The sequence below is a fragment of the Mchenga conophoros genome, linkage group LG17 (genome assembly GCF_057382185.1).
Source record: "Mchenga conophoros isolate Kocher_MC1m ecotype Shallow Benthic linkage group LG17, M_conophoros_male_GT1.1, whole genome shotgun sequence".
NCBI classification, from domain to species: domain Eukaryota; kingdom Metazoa; phylum Chordata; class Actinopteri; order Cichliformes; family Cichlidae; genus Mchenga; species Mchenga conophoros.
The window spans coordinates 26686613-26706425 of NC_140542.1; the positions used below are offsets into that span (position 1 = coordinate 26686613).

A 19813-nucleotide genomic window follows, 5' to 3' on the forward strand; every position below is an offset into this window, starting at 1 on the left:
AACTGTACCAGTACCACTGTCAACAACCATCGTGCTTAACAGTTGTTATGGTTCAAAAATATTGGAGATGGACACCAGAGGAAAAACCCACAATAACAACACTGGTCCGGTCGGGTTGAGTCAAACGATGATTTAATGATCACACACGTGGGAGATGGACACTGTATGCAGACAGTCTCAGATCTCATCTCAAAAAACACATTTCCATAGTTTTATGAAATCAGGGTATTAGAACGCCCCCTCATGCGTAGTGACAGGTGTAATACAATCAATGTTGACAATTTTATTTAACACAAAGAATAACATTGTCTCCTTCCCGAGGGCAGACGCTAACTGCCCCCCTTCTCCTGGAACCGTCTGTACCCTGCTGAGACACAACATGGCAGCTACAAGGACTCTTTCATTTATTAAGACCATCAGTGTGTATTGCTCTAAATCAAGTATATAATATTAAATGAATATTGCTGGATCAGCTACTTCTACTTAAAACATATTAAAACATGACTAAGCACAAAATCACCAAGAATGACATCTTATAAGTGCTGTGTAAGCGCGTGCGGCCTTCCAAGCTCAAAGCCTTTGCCCTCCATAGATCAGCCAGACTCACGCTGGCTGTAGCTTTTAACCTTTAATTACCTTGAGCACAACTCTAGAATAAGCAACAAACTGCAATGTGTATGGAATGATCATGGTTACATCTGCAATGGAAAATCATGTTATTATTCTGGTACCTGTAAGAAAGATCAAATTAAAGTTATCACCATCACTGTAATGCAAAGAATAATGTAAGATCAAAAACTTCAATTTATGCTTAATGCAAAGCTGGTTATATACTTCTAAGGAACTAATAATGGCATATTAAAATATTAAATGATAATGAGAAAAACATCCCCTCCTTATTCTACAATTCCCTCTGTTGACCTCTGGAGAATCCAGAGGTCACAAACAGTTGTGTCCCTCCTTGGCCTACACATTCAGCTCCACATGCATCATTGGCATCATGGACATTGGAGTAATGACTCCAGGGTCCACTACCCTCACAGACATACTTTTGAACATTCTTCTGGCACAAGGGATGAGACAACAACAAATAACCATAATACCCACCACAATAGACAAAGAAAACATGACCGCAGCGATGACCCCCTTCCACCGTCCGAACACTGAGGTCAGCCAGCCTTCTAACGGATTACCAACACCGGAGTGATCATGCATAGTTTCAGAAAGGCTCTTTAGGCCCTCCAGAGCCTTGGTTACCGACCCATCTGGAGCAGTATTGTTTGGAATAAAGGTGCAACACTGGTCAGCAAACATAGCACATACGCCCCCCTTTTCCGCTAACAACATGTCAAGGGCCATTCTATTCTGCACTCCCATTAACGAGGTCGGACCCACCTGCTCCGCTAGCCCCTCCAATCCGTCTCTGGTCAGGTTAGAGAGTCTCAGTACATTGTAATGAACATAATTAATCCTATCTACATTCTTATTTGGAGTCACTGGAAAGAAAGCAGAAATTATTGGAATATTTTCAAACCCGGCTGCTATTTGGTCAACAAGTTTAAACTCATTTGGAACCCCCCTGGGCACTCCAATGGAGTCGATCCAGGTGGGGGAATTCATTCTAGGGTCATAAACATTTGTGTCTTGTATTCCTCTCTTTCTCAAAATGTGTCTTTTGCGCTTGGCTGCCAAAGTGCGCGTATTGTGTGAGGGAATTGATTTTACCTTATTTCCGATTAGCATAAGTGGCGCTCCTAGTCTCACCATCGCGCACGTCCCCACGCTCCCAAGAGGAACACGTACCAGTAGAGTCCTGTGCCCGCAATAGTAATACAGCCCGCTCCTAGCCCAAGTCCCAATTAGGGTGGCTGCATCACTCACATTGTTGGTGGTCCTCCCAATCTGGGTGACCGAACACCAACTGGGGTCAATTTCCCCCAACCGATATTTAACTTTATCTGTGGTAAACTTAAAGCACGTATAATTATCTTTCCGGGGCATAAACGGCCCTACTTGCGTGAGCTTGCCAATAGGGGGAAATAGACTGGACAACACAGTGCAGTTCCCCGTATTCACAGCTCCTCTAGTTATTTGCAACATACAATTATAGCCCCACTGATCCTCTGGATGCAGAGGTGCAGGCTCTATAAATAAACGCGGCCTTGCTGAAGCGCAGGCTACACAATTAGCCACTTTTTGTTCTCTAGCATTTTGGGCTATCCAGTCCAGCCAGATGTTACTGTCACTGAACCCGGTAGCGCGTTCAATCAAATCCTGAGGTTTCAGGGTGGTGTAGTCCACCGACACTACTCGCCTCTCTCTTGGTTCGTGCTCCTCTGGTGTAGCTTCCGATGACCCGCTCCCCTCCTGCCCTGTAAAAGATGCAACAGAGCTGGTGGGAGTAGAAATCACACGAGTTGTTATGTCTTCTCTACCTGACGGTACGCGATTAGTTTTTTCTAGGAAATTAACTTTAATTAACCCTTTTGGATCAACCCCCGCTATTTCCACCCCCAGAATTAAATACATAGATTGTTTGCGATGCCAATTCCCCAATGATAAAGTTAACGCGTTTCCAGAGGGGCTAAAATCCCTCTGTAGTTTAAGCCCGTTTTCTGATCCTGATTCTAACGGTTCCCAATTTTGCCCAGTGTAACCCCTTACCTGGTCCCAATTACGGCACCAGCTGTCATAAGGACGATTTCCCCTCTCACAGTGCGTACTCACTGAATAATCCCAACAGACCCACACATTGTATCCCCTCCAAGCACTGCCGACGTCCCTGCAATTAACAACATCACACAGATCAAACGTAAAGGAAGTTGTGGAGCCAATCACATAATCTAATTCTAAACCACCATATGTGCTGAGACACTCATCCTTTTTACCAGAGACCTCGCGCTTCACTCTTGCCCGCAACCTTAAATCACTATGGACCACGTGTGATGTACTTGGTGTATCAAACAACGCCGGACTGGCATGGCCTCCGTGCTCAGACTGGTTTCCAGGGTCGGTCTGCAACAAACAAATCAAAAAACAAATAGCCATGATTAGCAACATAGTTAACATCAAACTCATAATAATTTTGAACATTGTGATGGCTTTTGAAACTCTTCTTTCATCACCAGTGTTTAATTGTTGTGATAGCATGGTGGTATGTGAATGTTATGGTGTAGTAAAAAGTTCAAAGCCCTTTATCAGAGCCTCTCTCTTGTTTTAGGTGTTCAGTGTGGTACCGCTCCTTTTCGGTGGCGCGGCGATCTCCTCCTTGGCTGCTCCTCTTTCTTTGACCTTCCGGGTAGACTACCGGTCGGTCCGTTGCACAGGTGTGAGGGATTATTGTGCCGCTCAATTTCACCTGCGTCGAGTTGAGATTGATCCTTCCTCACCAAGCCCTCGTGCGCAGCTGCGCACTGCGTCCAGTGATACCAGGTGTCGCCTTTCCCCTTCAGTTGGACCGCTGTCGCCGTCCGAGCCGATACCTCATATGGACCAGTCCAGCGGGGCTCCTTCCACTTTCGTTTGATGACTCTCAGCCACACTGTTTTCGCGTCCGGGACCTCTCCTTCTCCTGTGGGCCCCTTACAAGCCGCCTGTTTCGTGAAACTGGACACTAGCGCCTTTAGCTCGTTCCAGTAGTCTGCGTGGGACCGGTTCCCCTTTTTGTCCCGTTCACCCGAGCCCACCGTCCAAGGTGCCGGAAACTGTCTCCCGGTTTGCAGCTCGTATGGTGTAAAACCTGTGGATTGATTAACAGAACATCTTATGGTCATCAACGCAACCGGCAGGGCTGCGACCCAATTTAGCCCTGTTTGCGCGCAGATTTTTGCCAATTTGTTTTTCAAATTTAGGTTCATTCTTTCTACTTTCCCCTGAGACTGAGGATGATAGACCGTTCCAAATTTATGCTGGACGCCCAACATTTTTTCTACTTTTTCCAAATCTTGATTTTTAAAATGGGTTCCATTATCTGATCTAATTCTTTTCGGGAACCCATGACGGGGAATATAATGATTGATTAAACACTTAATGACAGTCTTAGCATCCTCCTTTTTTGTAGCCCAGGCCTCTGGCCAGCCGGTCAAAGCATCAACACACACTAACAAATATCTTACACCGCCCGGCCCGGAATCAATCATATCAGTGAAATCAATAACAATCTCCTCTCCCGGCCTCTCAGGGGGCCGAAACTTACCCACTTCCGGTTTTACTGCTGGCTTAGGATTGTGTGCCCCACAGATTAAGCACATCCTGGCCTTCTCCCTTATCATTCCTCGCAGGTCAGGATGCCACCAATGACACAAATTTCTTTCCATCTGGGCTCTCCCCACGTGGGCAAGTCCGTGGGCTTCATCCACCTTCTGTTCTGCCATTTTGGCTGTCAGCACGGGGCGCCCGTCTGGCCCCCTCCACAAATGTCCATCCTGCCAGGCTCCTTTGTTTTTCCACACCCCCTTTTCCTCTGGGGATGCCTCCTCCTGGGCCCGTTTAACTTCCTCAATCAGGTCAACAGATATCTCCTCTTCTGGAGTTACCTGTATCATTTGTCTCTGTCCTTTGTAGCCTGCGGCCTCCTTTGCGGCTTCGTCTGCTCTCTGGTTTCCTTTTTCCACCATACTGGTTCCTTGAGAGTGAGCTTTGCATTTTATAATACTCACCTCCTCTGGGTCAGCCAAGGCCTTTTCCAGTTCCTCCATTTCATGTTTGTGGGAGATAGGTGCATTGGTTGCTGTTCTGAATCCTGCTCTTTTCCACTGAGGCAGCTCCACATGCGCTGCTCCAAACGCATATGCCGAATCGGTGTAGATGTTCACTCTCCTGTTCTTGGCTAGTCTCAAAGCTCGAGCTAAGGCTATCACTTCAGCTCTCTGGGCCGACTGCTTTCCCTCAATCCTTCCTGACTCTCTGACCTGATAATCTCCTTCTACTCTGCAGACCACCGCATACCCTGCTTTCAGTCCTCCTTCGTCTCGGTGGCAACATCCATCGGTGAACCAATCCTCAGCTCCCGGTATGGGTTCGGCCTTCAGGTCCTCTCTAATCTTTTCCTCGATCTGTGCTCTTTTGGCGCAGTCATGTGGTTCCCCTACACCCATTAAATCTGCCATGTTAATTCCTTCATGTGTGAATGTCAAATTTGGGGCCTCTAAGACTTTGCTCAGTCTCTGTTGTGCCCGTGGTGACATACAAAATGCTTGTGAATTTACGTATGCCACTATGCTATGTGTAGTGAGTATTTTTAGTGGGTGTTCTCTCACTACATGTGCTGTTTTTTGGATAATTCTAGCGACCCCTGCTGCATGTTGTGTGCATGTAGGATGCTTTGCTTCTGTTGGATGTAGTTTTACACTAACATACATGAGCACTTCTCTACCCCCCCCTTTTTTCTGAAACAACACTCCATTTATAATTGAGTTTGTCTCAGAAACATCTAAATAGAATGGCTCATCATAATTGGGTGTGGCTAAATCTGAGGCCCTTGACAAATCCTGTTTTACCCTAATAAATGCGGCTTCAGCTTCAGGCGTCCAAGGTAACTCAGCCTTAAAGTTTCGAACACCAACTTGCTTCATTAGGCCCCTTAAAGGGGCAGTTTTGCCTGCATAATCCGGAATGAACTGCCTGCTGTAACCTGTTAAACCAAGAAAAGAAAGCATTTCTCTCACAGTTCGCGGTTTTGGGTGTGTCAAAATTTGGTCTCTGTGTGTGTTCATCAAACCCACTGATTTGTGTGCGATTACCCGGCCCAAAAAGGTCACTTCAGGGCGAACTAACTGCAGCTTGTCTTTACTTACTTTAAAGCCACATTCCGCCAACCTATTTAACACAACGAACGATGCCGCTGAACAATCCGCTGCTGACGGGGCTGCAATGAGAAGATCATCAACATATTGTATTAATGTACAATCATTAGGCAAATTACATGACGACAGGGCTTCTTTAAGCACCTGATTGAAAATGCCTGGAGAAAGTGCAAAGCCTTGTGGCAAACGTGTGTATCTGAGTTGTTGGCCTCTGTATGTGAATGAAAAAATGTCTCTGAGTGACTCATGCAGAGGAAGACAAAAGAATGCATTTGCCAGGTCAATGCACGTGAACCACTTTTGGTCACATGTGATAGCTGATAAAGCTGTGTACGGATTTGGTACCGGTGCAGTAGTAGAGAGCAATATTTCATTAATGGCTCTCAAATCATGTGCCATACGGTATTTTCCTGTTCCATGTTTCTCCACTGGTAGAATTGGTGTGTTCCACAGTGAGTGAGAGGGCTCTAACACCCCGGCCCTTAGCAGGCCTTCTATTGTTTCTGTAATTCCTGCCTCTGCTTCAGGTTTGTGTTTATACTGTGGTCTATTGATTGGTGTGTGTGACTTGAGCTGGAACAAGACAGGAGGACACTTAGCTAGGCCAACATCCGTGGGCCCTTTTGACCATAGACTGTCAGGCAGATTCGACAGTCCAGCAACTGCGTGAGGATGATCTACACACTCCTCACCATGTGTTTTTGAAATTTCTTTATGTTCCAAGATCACTGTATCCTCACAGGCACAAGTTATGCGATAGGTTTTACAATTTGGAGCATAAGATAAGTTAGGAATTTGGGTTCTTTGCCACCCTGTGTCGTCCAGTGCTCGCCTGACCATTGGACCTAGATCACCTGCACCATGACCTTGGTGGACCGCCAATGTAATGTGAGGGGTTGAATTTTCTTCCACATTGTACCAAGGCAGTTGTTCATCAGTTAATTTCACAGCCGCGGCTACACCTTCTGGTCCGATGTAGATGTCATGTGTTTGCACATTCCACGTCTGACCTTCAAGATCAGATTGAAATAATTCACGATAGGTGTCGTCATTCTCTTTATCATAAAACAGGGTAACGTGGTAAGGGTCGCGCGGAGGGGAGTAAACTGCCAAGCTCATTATCCAGGGTCTCCACAGCTGAAATTGCCTCAGAACATCCTCTTTCACTAGTCTCCCCCAGTAGATGTTGACTTTTGCTCTTTCACAGTCTTGGAGCAGGTATTGAGTCTTTGAACTTGTTCCCAGGCACGGAAAATGCTGGCCCCCTGGCAGAGTCACAGATAATCCATCTGCTGAACATGTGATTGTGGCGCCCAACTTCACGAGCAGGTCCCTGCCCATAAGATTCACTGGCGCTTGCGATGACACCACATAGTTGTGTTTCAAAATCTGCTTGCCCAGCTTTGTCAAAGCTGGGTCAGTCACTGGCAGAGTTGTCGGGATCCCGGAAAAACCCACCACGTTCACTGTGTGGCAGGACAACGTTGCACTGTCTGGTGCTACTCTCAAGGTTGAATATGTTGCTCCAGTGTCTACCAAGAAGGGCAATTCTGTCCCTTCTATAGTCATTAACAGCATGGGATCTGCCAGCACCATACTGTTTGGTCCCTCCGGGTCCCTTCAGTACTGGTCCTCCCTCCAGTCAGCCACTGGATACTGCGTGGCTGGTGCTGCACTCGGGTTTGGGGCCTGATATGCTCCCCTAGAGCCATCTCTTGCTCTCGGAGCTCCACGTGCCTGGGATTGGTAGCCTCTTCTTTGATTGTTCTGACGACGTTCTGGGCAATTTCTGTTCCAATGACCCTCTGCTCCACACCTCCAACAGACATTCCAAGGCACACTGCTGAGATTCCCCGTGTCACGAGCTCTTTGTACTCCCCCCGCTGAGCCACCACGCCCTCTGTACGATCCACCGGTTCCCCAATTCCCTGTGGGTTGGTTCTGCCTTGGTGCATTGGCGGGCCATCCGTCATTAGTGCAGGGACCCGGGCCACTATCTGGCCATTCAGGCCCAGGACCAGGCTGGGTCGCAACTATCATAATTTTTTCTGTTTTTTCATCATTTCATCCTTTCAGGGTGAAACACTCCACTTTCTCTGTGTCATGGCAGCTCAGAAAAGTTCATGAACTTTACTTATTTAAAGATATGACTTAAAATCAGTTGTATTATCAGTATAAAATATTTAAGATTTAATTAAATTATTTTCAATTGACTTACAGCAGCTTACTCTGATCTAGGAACACTCTCTTATGCTCCTCAAAAACTGAAGTTACTCAGTCTTAAATGATTTTTTTACATTACATAAATCAACTGTGATTAACAAATAACGTTCTAGTGATTCCCACTTGGTTTAAAACATTCAAAAGCCTTCTAGGGACCTATTCTGATCATAGCCTATGTGTTTGTAAGCTTGTTTGCATTTAACCCTCTGCACTCAAAGCATTTATTACACTTTATCAATCCGGACAGTCACGCCGAACGAAGCTTCTGACCTTCAAAGGCCGAGTGCCAACTCATTATAAGCACATTTGCAAGGTATGTCTGAAAATTATTTAAACCAATCTTTTTAAATCAGAAACTATTTACATTGTTATAACATCAAAACCAGCAGCTTCTTTACAAACTTTCAGCAATAAAAAGCCTTCTGCTTATAAGGCTCACACACTCTGGGCAGGAAGTGAAAAGCTCTGTTCTCCTCCCAGCCACACACTCATTTGCATGTTCACACCGTCTAAAAATAGCTCTCAGCGCTGCAGCTGCGCTCTCATCACACACAGGGTCACACAAAGCTCAGATAGAATTCTATTTTATATCACAAAGACGTCTTATATTTACAACCACTGACAGGCCTGACAAATTCAGCACCTAACAAATTTCGACAAATTTAAATTAACGGGTCCAACCGAAGAAAGCTTCACTTTTTTGTAATCAATCAAACAGTATCTGTTACTTCTGGGAACAGTTTCTGACCTAACTTCTAAATCCCTAACTCAATTTAACTTTGTCCAAACAAGCACATGACACCGTTTCAAACGATGAGGAGTCTCGGTAACTCCTAGCTTATTTCGGGATGCCCTGTACCCCACAGTTAAACCAAAACTGAACTACCCCTGTTCGCCGACAGGTCAAGACCGCGCGTCCACGGCCAGGAGGGGGCGTAACCCCCGGGCTATGTGCTTCTTAGCAGACTTCTGGGCTGCCGTCCTATAATAATTTTAACCTAACCGATTTTGAAAAATTTTACCATAACGGGTCCTACCGAAGAAAGATAACTTTTTTACGACCAATTAAACAGTCTCTGTTACTTCTGGGAACAGTTTCTGTCCTAATTTGTAAAACTATTAAACAGTATCTGTTACTTCTGGAACAGTTTCTGTCCTAATTTCCCTACCAAACTACCTGAGCCTTCAGCTCAATATCCAGGGACTCAAACCCAACATTATTACTTTCATATTTCTTCAACTTCATTAAATACTCTTAAACAACTTTAACTGCATAACACCCGGTGATTCTCATCAAAATCAAAACAGACACCCACCAGCAACGTCAGTGAGCAAACTTTTAATTTAATGCAGCCCAATTTGGCACAATTTGGGAATCAACTCAACAGGCAGTGCCTTACCTTTAGAAGCACCCGCGGAGCTCACTCACATCAGATCCCTGGTCCGTGCCTGTCCGCTCGACAACCTCAGACCGTCCACACCTCGCACGTCCACCCCAATACCACAGGACGAGCCCCCAAAATGTTATGGTTCAAAAATATTGGAGATGGACACCAGAGGAAAAACCCACAATAACAACACTGGTCCGGTCGGGTTGAGTCAAACGATGATTTAATGATCACACACGTGGGAGATGGACACTGTATGCAGACAGCCTCAGATCTCATCTCAAAAAACACATTTCCATAGTTTTATGAAATCAGGGTATTAGAACGCCCCCTCATGCGTAGTGACAGGTGTAATACAATCAATGTTGACAATTTTATTTAACACAAAGAATAACATTGTCTCCTTCCCGAGGGCAGACGCTAACTGCCCCCCTTCTCCTGGAACCGTCTGTACCCTGCTGAGACACAACATGGCAGCTACAAGGACTCTTTCATTTATTAAGACCATCAGTGTGTATTGCTCTAAATCAAGTATATAATATTAAATGAATATTGCTGGATCAGCTACTTCTACTTAAAACATATTAAAACATGACTAAGCACAAAATCACCAAGAATGACATCTTATAAGTGCTGTGTAAGCGCGTGCGGCCTTCCAAGCTCAAAGCCTTTGCCCTCCATAGATCAGCCAGACTCACGCTGGCTGTAGCTTTTAACCTTTAATTACCTTGAGCACAACTCTAGAATGAGCAACAAACTGCAATGTGTATGGAATGATCATGGTTACATCTGCAATGGAAAATCATGTTATTATTCTGGTACCTGTAAGAAAGATCAAATTAAAGTTATCACCATCACTGTAATGCAAAGAATAATGTAAGATCAAAAACTTCAATTTATGCTTAATGCAAAGCTGGTTATATACTTCTAAGGAACTAATAATGGCATATTAAAATATTAAATGATAATGAGAAAAACATCCCCTCCTTATTCTACACAGTTCATACGGTGTTTAGGTTTAAAACCCTCAACTTTAAGGTTGTTATACACGGAGCAGTGAGACAAAGATCCAAACTTGTATAATAAGTATATAAATGCAGTGGGGGCAGGCAAGTCAACATCAAGCCATTATTAGCTGGTCCTGATGTTTCTAAGCAAGAAAAAAAACTTAAGACACTGAGATTTGGGGTTTATCCTTCATCTCAGGAGAAGGCAGCAGCAGGGAGAATTTTACGATTTGATCCAGTAGTTGAAGCTGAATTGCGACCGCTTTCATACATATTTCAGCATGTCAGTGAGGTAGTCTGAGCTCATGTTGTGAGACCTGGAATCACAAACTCCAGCTGATCCAGAGCAGCGTCTAGCTGTGTGTCTGAGTTTAAATGATGGAATTTTACCATTTCCAGATCATTGTATATTCAGTACTGATGCACGTTTTCATCTAAGAGTGCACTTGTTGCCAAATGCAGTGGTCCAATTGGCTTCAAATTCATCCTGCAAAATAACACAGTCTGTGTACAGCTGCATTAAGAATAGGTCTAAAGTAGAGTCCAAAATATGTGTAATGCATGAAATACCACACATCGGTGTGGAAGAGCCTTTATAGAGTAGCTGTGCATCATTTGCACTTCAAATTAATCCTTATTTTTCTTGTAGTGGGTGTTGTTGCATCACCCCTCCTCTCCCTGTAAGCTAACTTTCTTTTTGATTGGCTGCCACTTGCAAATAAAAAGTGTGGGACAGGAGTAGATGACCTTACTGGCAATAATGACATTTGTCAAAGAGTGGAAAAAATGTCTGATACTGAACATTTATAGCAGCCTAAAGCCTCCAGCAACATATATATGACCAAAAATAAGGAAAGGCACTCCCTTGAGGAAGGTCTAACGAGGATTTATTTACACACCTAATGTTAGCGGGTGGGGATGGCTTTGTCCTCCAGAGAGTAAATGTTTATTCAGCTCAAAGTAAAGTTAAGAATAAAAGAAACTGAGCCAAGTGAGATCACATGGAGCTGAGATGTCATGAAAAGGTCACCGTATAGAGGATGGACCCTTCTGATTTAGGGCACAGTGTGGCTTTACTCTGAAGTCATCCTGCCCTTGTAGTGGTTCCAATAATAGCAACACCGTCTATATTCATACATCCATCCAATTTTGCCTTGAGTGTATAACGAGCATTACGGCCTCATGAGGCACTATAGTGATTAGGCTTTAGTCTGTGGTTGAAACAAAATAGCCAATAATGACTCATAACTTCCTCTAACAAAGAGACTAATCTTCCCTCTAAGAGGTGTACAGCCCCCTGAAGGCTGTTAGGATTCATGTGAGCAGATGGCCGTGCACATGTCTTGATTTTAATCAAGTAGCTGGTGTGCATGCCAAAATTTATATCCCCCCCCCTTAATGATTATGATGCTGCCTCTGCCCTTCAGTGTTTTGGAAGTGAGGGTAACAACCAGGACTCACATGTGAGTTCTCCGTTTGCTGCACATTTAGACCTACAAGTCATTACTCATCACAAAAAAGGATATAAAAGCAGTTCTGTTATTTTCTACAACTTTGTGAAAGTTTAAGATCTTTCAACAGTTATCCATCCATTTTCTCCCACTTATCTGGGCTTGGGTCATGTGGAAATCAGCCTAAGCAGAAAAGAACAACTTCTCGACCCATATCCGATCATGGTATGACAGTGTGAACGGCACAAATCCGATATTTTCACATCCGATCTGGGTCACTTTCGTATGTGGTACTGAATCCGATACATATCCGATGTTTTAGAAAGCGACTGCTGTGTGAATGGTCATGTCGCATTAAATCCGTCTTTTACGTCACTGACACAAGACAGACGCCAGTTATCAGCTCCGGAGAAGCGCCCGATAAGACATCGCGAACGCTTCCTGGTCATCCTGTGTAGATGTTAGTGAATCTGTTGGGAAGACAACGTTGGGGAAACGTGCACATTTTATTTGTACTGTATAATCTGCAGATTCTGACAGAAATCTGCAACTATCATTTGAAGTACCGCTCCTCTAAAACAGCAATAAGGATAATTATTAGGTTATTTACATTATTATGTAAATAACAAAATAACTTAAAGCAAAAATTGGGAAACGTAAAGTCGGAAGTCTTTATATTAAGGGCCATCAGCCAAACAATATTGTTTGCTCTGGGTATAAACGGAGTGCGTTGTGTGTGACGTCTTCTTTTGCGCATGCGGACCGCTTTGAGCGTTCACACTAGAGAGCGTTTGCTGTCGCATTTTATTTGTAGTGTGAACAAGCAGACAAAAAACGTAGCCTAAGTCCCTCCTATTCTATTTGTAAGGCTGAGCCTAGCCACCCTAGCTCATTTCCACTGCTTATATCCACCTATATTAACCTCATTCTTTCAATTAGACTGCTCAGAGCGTGTGACCATAGGTGCAAGTAGGAACATGGATGAACAAACTGTAATCAAACTTAGACTTCATGTTGCCAGATCTGAACACAAGCGGTGTTCTGTACTGGGTGTCTGTGCAAACCAAAGTTTGTCCATAACAGGCATGTTCGAACATAAGGCTGTAGATAAGTGCAAGTGGCACTAGGATACCCTAGACCACAGGGCATCAATTTTGGAAGCATATCATCAGATCTGTGGCCATACGTTCTGGACCCTTGGTTGAAGAAAGGTGTTGAGCTGTCAAATGATCTGTCAAGTGGTGATGAGTTGGATCAGGTGGCGGAGGAACGCCTGGCAGAGATCTTCAACCCTCACCTTGGGCAGAACTTCAAGTACATTCAGAGGAAGACTGGGGACATTGAGTCAGAACGGACCATGTTCAGGGACCCCTTCACCTCCATGAAGGTGCTGCACTGAGCTGTGGCTGCAAGGTGGTTGGTGCCTGAGCAAGACTGTCCAAGCGGGCTTGGTTAGCCTGTGGGACTAAAGAGGCAGCTGATAACTACCAAAAGGCTAACTGGAACGCAGCTCGGGTAGTGGCTGAAGCAAAAACTCAGGTGTGCGGGGAGTTCTTACAGGCCACGGAAAAAGACTTTTGGACTGGCTTGAAGAGATTCTGGCAATCCATCACGTGTTCTAAGAAAATGTGAAGTTTTTTATTTTAAAAAATATATCTTTCATAATGTGCTGCAGGGTTGCATCTGTATAGCAACCCAGATATTTAATCCTTTCTGTTATTGTCATTATTATTATTTTAAAAGTGGTATGTGGACCTTTTGGATCAAGAATGTTGATGGGTGTCCTTGGGTGGCAAGGCAAACAATCAGGACTCCTTCAGCTTGCTGTGGTAACAGTGACGTAACAGGAATTCTCGTTTCTGTTCAGAAAGGTGCAGAAGCCATAATATGCCAGCAGCATAGCAGCTCAATGTATTTTTAAAATAAGTATTTTTTTATTTTGTGATGTTACCAAATTTATACCACCATGCAGTATTAGTATTAAATTAAGTATTTATATTACTTACTGTATTTCTATTAGCTATGATAGTTGACAATGTAGTGTTATTTCCCAACATTTCCAATTTATCTATTTATTTTTGATAAGCAAATGCTAATTATACTGTTAGTGTTTTACAAGCAAGAGTATTTTTAAAATATTAATATTATAAAAGAAAAGAGGCAAAAACTATACTTGATGTATTGTCACAGTGGTTATTATAGGTTATTATAGTACAGTGAAAAAACATCTTAAGCAACCCCTCATTTTGTTTTATCTATATAAATATTTTACTAGTGATTTACTGAAACACTTGCAAACGAAAATGGAAAAATGTAGCACACAAGGTAAAAAAAAGACCCCCAACTCCAAACAGTTTATACAATTCTAAGAAGCTTGAAAGTCAATGTTTGCTATGACAATCTTTGTTCTTCAACACAGGCTGAACTATCTTAGCCAAGCTTTCTTGTATTTTAAGTAGTCTTCAGGAACTGTGTGCCAGGCTTCTTGAAGGTCATTCCAAGCTTTTCTTTGGATGTTGGCTGTCTTTTGTTCCATGACAGAATCCACAGTTTTGGCACTAGATGGCTTTATTTTGCCTGAATAATTCATAGGTCAGTGTGAAGAGGCTTAACCCCTTACTGCCTAGTGCACCATATTTGATACATACAGTTTTTGTGAGTTTTTAAAGACTTCTACACTATCAGTGTTTTTCCCCTCCAAAAACCAACTTAAACCAGCTCACATCTACTTCTACGCAGAAATAATCTGAAAATAACAATCACTTAAAAATACTTAAATATAATTTGTTTCTTATTTCCTTTAAGGTCTTCAGATTGTTTTCAGGTACTGAAATGTGGGTAAATCACACTACAGGTCATCGGCTGTATTATGAAGTGCTTCTTGATTTTACTGTATGAACATAGTAGCAATTCAATATTTAATTACCTGAACTAACAATTGAAAAAAATTCTAGGAGAAGTGAGACATACGAGCTGAGGATGGTATGCATCTACAGGTGTAATGTAAAACTGATTAATCTCCACTTATTAACTGTGTTTACTCGCTAAAGATTGTGAGAAAACCTATTATAGGGGGAGTACTTTCTTTAGGAGTGCTTTATTATGGCTTTTTACTTCACTCAGTGATCTGGAAAAAAGGCCCGTAAAGGCACACATGCAGTGGAAAAGAAGTGCATCTTGCTCAAGTGCAAAACCTATATTTTTATTCAAGGAGAGAGAGGGAAAACAGAATAGAGTATGTGATGTCTTATGAAGCCATTTTTGTTATGAGTACCATGTTTTCCAATCTGTAAGTATTTGATAGCTGGTAAGTATGTTCATGGAAGATGATTTCTCTAAAGACATATTTAGCAGGCTACAATGTAGGTCATGGTCAGATTATAGTTTTTTTTATATACAGAATAAGTGCTAGTGCTTGGTCAACAGGTGTCAAGAACAGTAAGTAAATACTTACCTCAGGTCACATAATGTCAGGGGGTCACAGAAACAGGTGTAGCACTTGTTAGCAAGCCTGGCACAGAGTAAGGGCAAGTTTCCAGCAAACAGCATCTCTAAAAGTCCCTTATGAATCACTTATGCAGTTGTGATCAGACAATTGCAAATACCATCATGGGCATGAATGTCATGGTAATTTGGGGTTTTTAATGATTTACTTGAACTGCTCTTTTGTGACACTGGAAAGATTGTGCATCATACATCTTTAATTTCTTATCTGGCCATGAAACCGTTCTCCAGACAGCATTTGGCTTGCCCGTGTGAACATCTGCAAATTTCAGTCAAGGTTGAAGTTTCTGATTTTGGAGCAGGGGCTTCCTTCTTGGTCAGGATGCTTTCAGTCCATAAGGATATAGAACCTCCTTCACTGTGCACACTGATGCTAGTGTTCCAGCAGTTTCCAGTTCATTGCAGTCTTGAGCCTTGTTGCTTCCTGAGCATCCTAACCAGTTCATCTGAGGGTGACAGTTTGCATATTTTTCTGGACTTGAAATGATGATCCTCCAGCTGTTTAAGCTTCCTGAATGACCAAAGCTACGACCAACCCAGTTGAAAATGTGTGCACTAGGCTTAAAAGCCAGGTCTGTGCCTGTTTATGTTTTAGAGAAAATCCAAAACTATGTTAAACTTGGGGATCCAGTTCTTTCTTTTTTTTTTGGACATTCATGCCCAAGATGACTGTACGTAAACTTCTGACCAAAACTGTAAGTTATTTGTTAAACCCAATGGGTGTAGAAAAACAGATATGTGTAAGTTACGTTTTTCAGACGGGTATAAGTAGTTCGGCCTTCTGAGTAGGCCAAACCGGTAGCCTACCAACCTGAAGGCAACTAACCTCAGCACCAAAACAAAAACACATAACCTGTTAAGTTCTTTTGCTCTTTCCATTAACACATTTATTGTAAGTTAGACTCATTTCTTCCTTTCGTTCTTTTCTTGTTGTGAGACAGTGAAGGATGACAGGAAACAAAAATAAGAAAGATACAACAATACAAAACCTATCCACAGTTCGAGTCCAGCACTTACTCCCTTTTTAGTTCCTCACAATACTGCCAGATTACAAGATACTCTATGGCACATACTGTTAATGGTACAATAAAATGACATTTCAAAATGTACAATTTAAAGTTAAGACAAAGCACAGGGACACAATCAACATACAGCTATACACAGATTATAGACTTTATATAACCAATGTTTTCGCCCTTTTAGTACTCTTATATTTTACTCTGTTTTTGCACAGTCCTCACCAGTAAAAACTTCTAATTACTACCATTTGATTCTATCACATCAAACATTTAATTATAAGAAAACAGCTGTGTTCTTCCTGCTCGCTTATCCAGCCTGTCATTCTCTCCAGTCCCTCACATCTCTGCAGACAATGCTCGTGTTTAAATTAAAAGGTCAAACTGTGTCGAAGCTGGAGTCCTTTGCAGGAAGTTTGTTGACGTGATAAGAAAGAAGATCTGACAGCCTTGACCTCAAGTCTGTTAAGACCTTATTTGTGTCGGTCAAAGTCTTGTTAATGCGTTCTGATTTAATTCGATTTGAGCGGATGCCACTCTGTGGTATTTGTCCAAACTGTGTCCTGGAGCTGATGTGCCATGTCTTTCACACTTTGTTTAATTTTATTTTTCAGCTGAACCTCTGCACTCCTGCAATCCTCGCCTCCAGAACAGCTCAGGTGTGATGATGAACCTACCAAGACAGGCAAAGTCTTTTAAAGTATTTATCCTGCAAAAATTAGCAGTTTGAGATGCAACTGAGGACTATTTTACAGAAAGAGCTTCCAGGGAGGACAAAAGGTCTCCTAGTCTCCATAATGAGGTTGTGTGGCTTCTTCCAGACTTCCTCCTGTCCTTCTTCTTCTTTGATGTTGATTCTCCACTCATCAGTTCTGCATCCAAGCTCCAAGGTTGACTAGGAGAGGAAAGCTGGATCCTGAAGTGACTTTACATCTAGGTGGTAAGACCTGCAGACACTGAGAAAAATAATGTAGAATCAGCTGACATTAACATAATTTGGAACCATGATGATCTTTAGCTTCCAATATTAAATGCCTTGTGGTGACTGTTGCTATGGTTTCGAGATATATAAATAAAATTGAATAAAATCTTTGTCTTTAAATCCAAGAGTAGGTCTTGTGCGCACATCATCTATTTATTATAAAAAATAATTTAAGCACATGATGTGATAATGCAAGAAAAATAATTGGCAACTGCTTGTAAACACAACAATTAAACTTGGCTCTTTCTCATCAGAAGCAGTGGGTAAGAAAGCTGGAGGGTAAATGACAGGAGGGGTTGTGATTACTAATTTTTTTGTTTATTTCGTACTGGTTGGTTTCCACTTAAGAACCATGTGGGAAGATTTGGGTGAATTCAGCCAATTCTCATGTTATAACATTATTCTGGGCTCTGCTTTACATGTATGTGTGTAGACTGTGAGTTTGTGGTGTCCAAGCCCTTAATATCCATTTTGCATCAGGGTGTGCTTTACCAAATTTCTACCCAGTGAACGTGCTGTGTCCTTCCGCTTCTCAGTTAGATCCACCTCTCGCTTGTGAAGTATGGTTGCAAAAACTGCCAAAATGGTGGCAGTAAAAAACATAATGCAAGTAAAGTGAATGCTTAATGTTATTGTGGCCTCTCAGCTCTGGTGTTCATATCATGACAGAGAAGATAAACACAAGAGGAGAGAATGGAGCAACAGTTATGTGAAACGGAGGTTGGAGAACAGGGTTCATGTGAGTCTATACATCTCATTTTAGGAAAATCTGCTTTAAACTGATGTACAAAATAGTTTTTTTTAAATTATGTATGTAAAATACATTAAATCTTATCAATAGTTCATATATTCATCAGATTATGAGACCATATCTTCCCCCTGTGAGTGAGCTTATAATGGGTCAGCTACAAATTACAGAATAAGTCCTCTCCGTGAATCGCTACCTTATCGTGGTGGAGGGGTTTGTGTGTCCCAGGGATCCCAGGGGCTATGTTGTCTGGGGGCTTTTGACCCCTGGTAGGGTCTTCCATGGCAAATTGGTTCTGGGTTAGGGACCAGACAAAGAGCGATTCAGAAGACCCTTATGAAGAAAACATCGAGGGAACAGTTTACCCTGCCTGGGATAGGGTTACCGGGGCCCCGCCCTGGAGCCAGGCCATAGTCCATGGGGCCCGGCCGGGCACAGCCCGAAGAGGGGACATGGGCCCATCTTCCCGCAGGCCCACCACCCGCAGGAGGCGCCATAGGGGTTGGGTGCATTGTGTGCTGGGCGACGGCCAGGAGCGGAGGCCTTGGCGGACTGATCCCTGGCTGCCAAGACTGGCAATCGGGACATGGAATGTCACCTCTCTGGTGGGGAAGGAGCCTGAGTTAGTGAGTGAGGTTGAGAGGTACCGGCTAATCATAGTCGGGCTCACCTTTACGCATGGCTTGGGCTCTGGAACCAGTCTCCTGGAGAGGGGCTGGACTCTGTCTCAGTCTGGAGTTGCCCCTGGTGAGAGGCGGCGGGCTGGGGTGGGTATTCTAATATCCCCTTGGCTTGCTGCCGGTACGTTGGAGTTTTTCCCGGTGGATGAGAGGGTTTGTTCCCTGCGCCTTAGGGTGGGGGAGCGGGTCCTGACTGTCATCTGCACTTATGCGCCGAGTGGCAGTTCAGAGTACCCAGCCTTCTTAGAGTCCCTAGGTGGGGTGCTGGAAGGTGCTCCACCTGGAGACTCTGTTGTCCTGCTGGGAGACTTCAATGCTCACGTGGGTAACGACAGCGAGACCTGGAGGGGCGTGATTGGGAGGAACGGCCTCCCTGATCTGAACCCGAGCGGTGTTTTGTTATTGGACTTCTGTGCTAATCACAGTTTGGCCATAACGAACACCTTGTTCGAACATAAGAGTGCCCATAAGTGCACGTGGCACCAGGACGCTCTAGGCCGCAGGTCGATAATCGATTTTGTAATCGTATCACCAGACCTGCGACCATATGTTCTGGACACTCGGGTAAAGAGAGGGGCTGAGCTGTCAACTGATCACCACCTGGTGGTGAGTTGGATCAGGTGGCGGGGGAGGACGCTGGACAGACCTGGTGCACCTAAACGTGTAGTGAGGGTGTGCTGGGAACGTCTAGCAGAGGCCCCAGTCTGTGAGATCTTCAACGCACACCTCCGGCAGAGCTTCAACAGCATTCTGAGGGAGACTGGGGACATTGAGTCCGATTGGACCATGTTCAGCGTCTCCATTGCCGAAGCTGCTGCATTGAGCTGCGGCCGCAAGGTGGTTGGTGCCTGCCGTGGTGGTAAAACCCGAACCAAATGGTGGACACCAGAGGTGAAGGGAGCCACCAGGCTGAAGAAGGAGTCCTATCGGGCTTGGTTAGACTGTGGGACTCCGGAGGCAGCCAACAGGTATCGACAGGCCAAGTGGAATGCAGCTCGGGCAATGGCTGA

General features: G+C 43.8%; 2 protein-coding genes across 2 annotated transcripts in view; both read right to left on the reverse strand.

Annotated features, from left to right (window-relative positions):
* Positions 1-2502: 2502 nt before the first annotated feature.
* LOC146555577 (uncharacterized) lies at positions 2503-8353 on the reverse strand. Its single transcript, XM_085252273.1, has 2 exons — positions 4196-8353; positions 2503-3739 (listed from the first exon to the last, which is right to left on the reverse strand). Exons 1-2 carry the CDS (start codon positions 7398-7400, stop codon positions 3225-3227), a joined length of 3720 nt encoding a protein of 1239 aa, XP_085108399.1. The 5' UTR covers positions 7401-8353; the 3' UTR covers positions 2503-3224.
* A 7885-nt stretch (positions 8354-16238) lies between these two features.
* The window catches only part of lhfpl3 (LHFPL tetraspan subfamily member 3), a 59937-nt gene continuing 56362 nt past the window's right edge, over positions 16239-19813 (reverse strand). Inside the window, exon 4 of the mRNA XM_085251432.1 lies at positions 16239-17349. The gene's annotated coding sequence lies outside the window, so the exon portion shown is untranslated. The remainder of the gene's footprint in view (positions 17350-19813) is intronic.

Coding starts and splice junctions, on each gene's coding strand:
- LOC146555577 (XM_085252273.1), bottom strand. CDS start 7,400: ATGGTGCTGGCAGATCCCATGCTGTTAATGACTATAGAAGGGACAGAA. Junction 3,740..4,195: donor AGCAGTAAAACCGGAAGTGG/GTAAGTTTCGGC, acceptor ATCAATCCACAG/GTTTTACACCATACGAGCTG.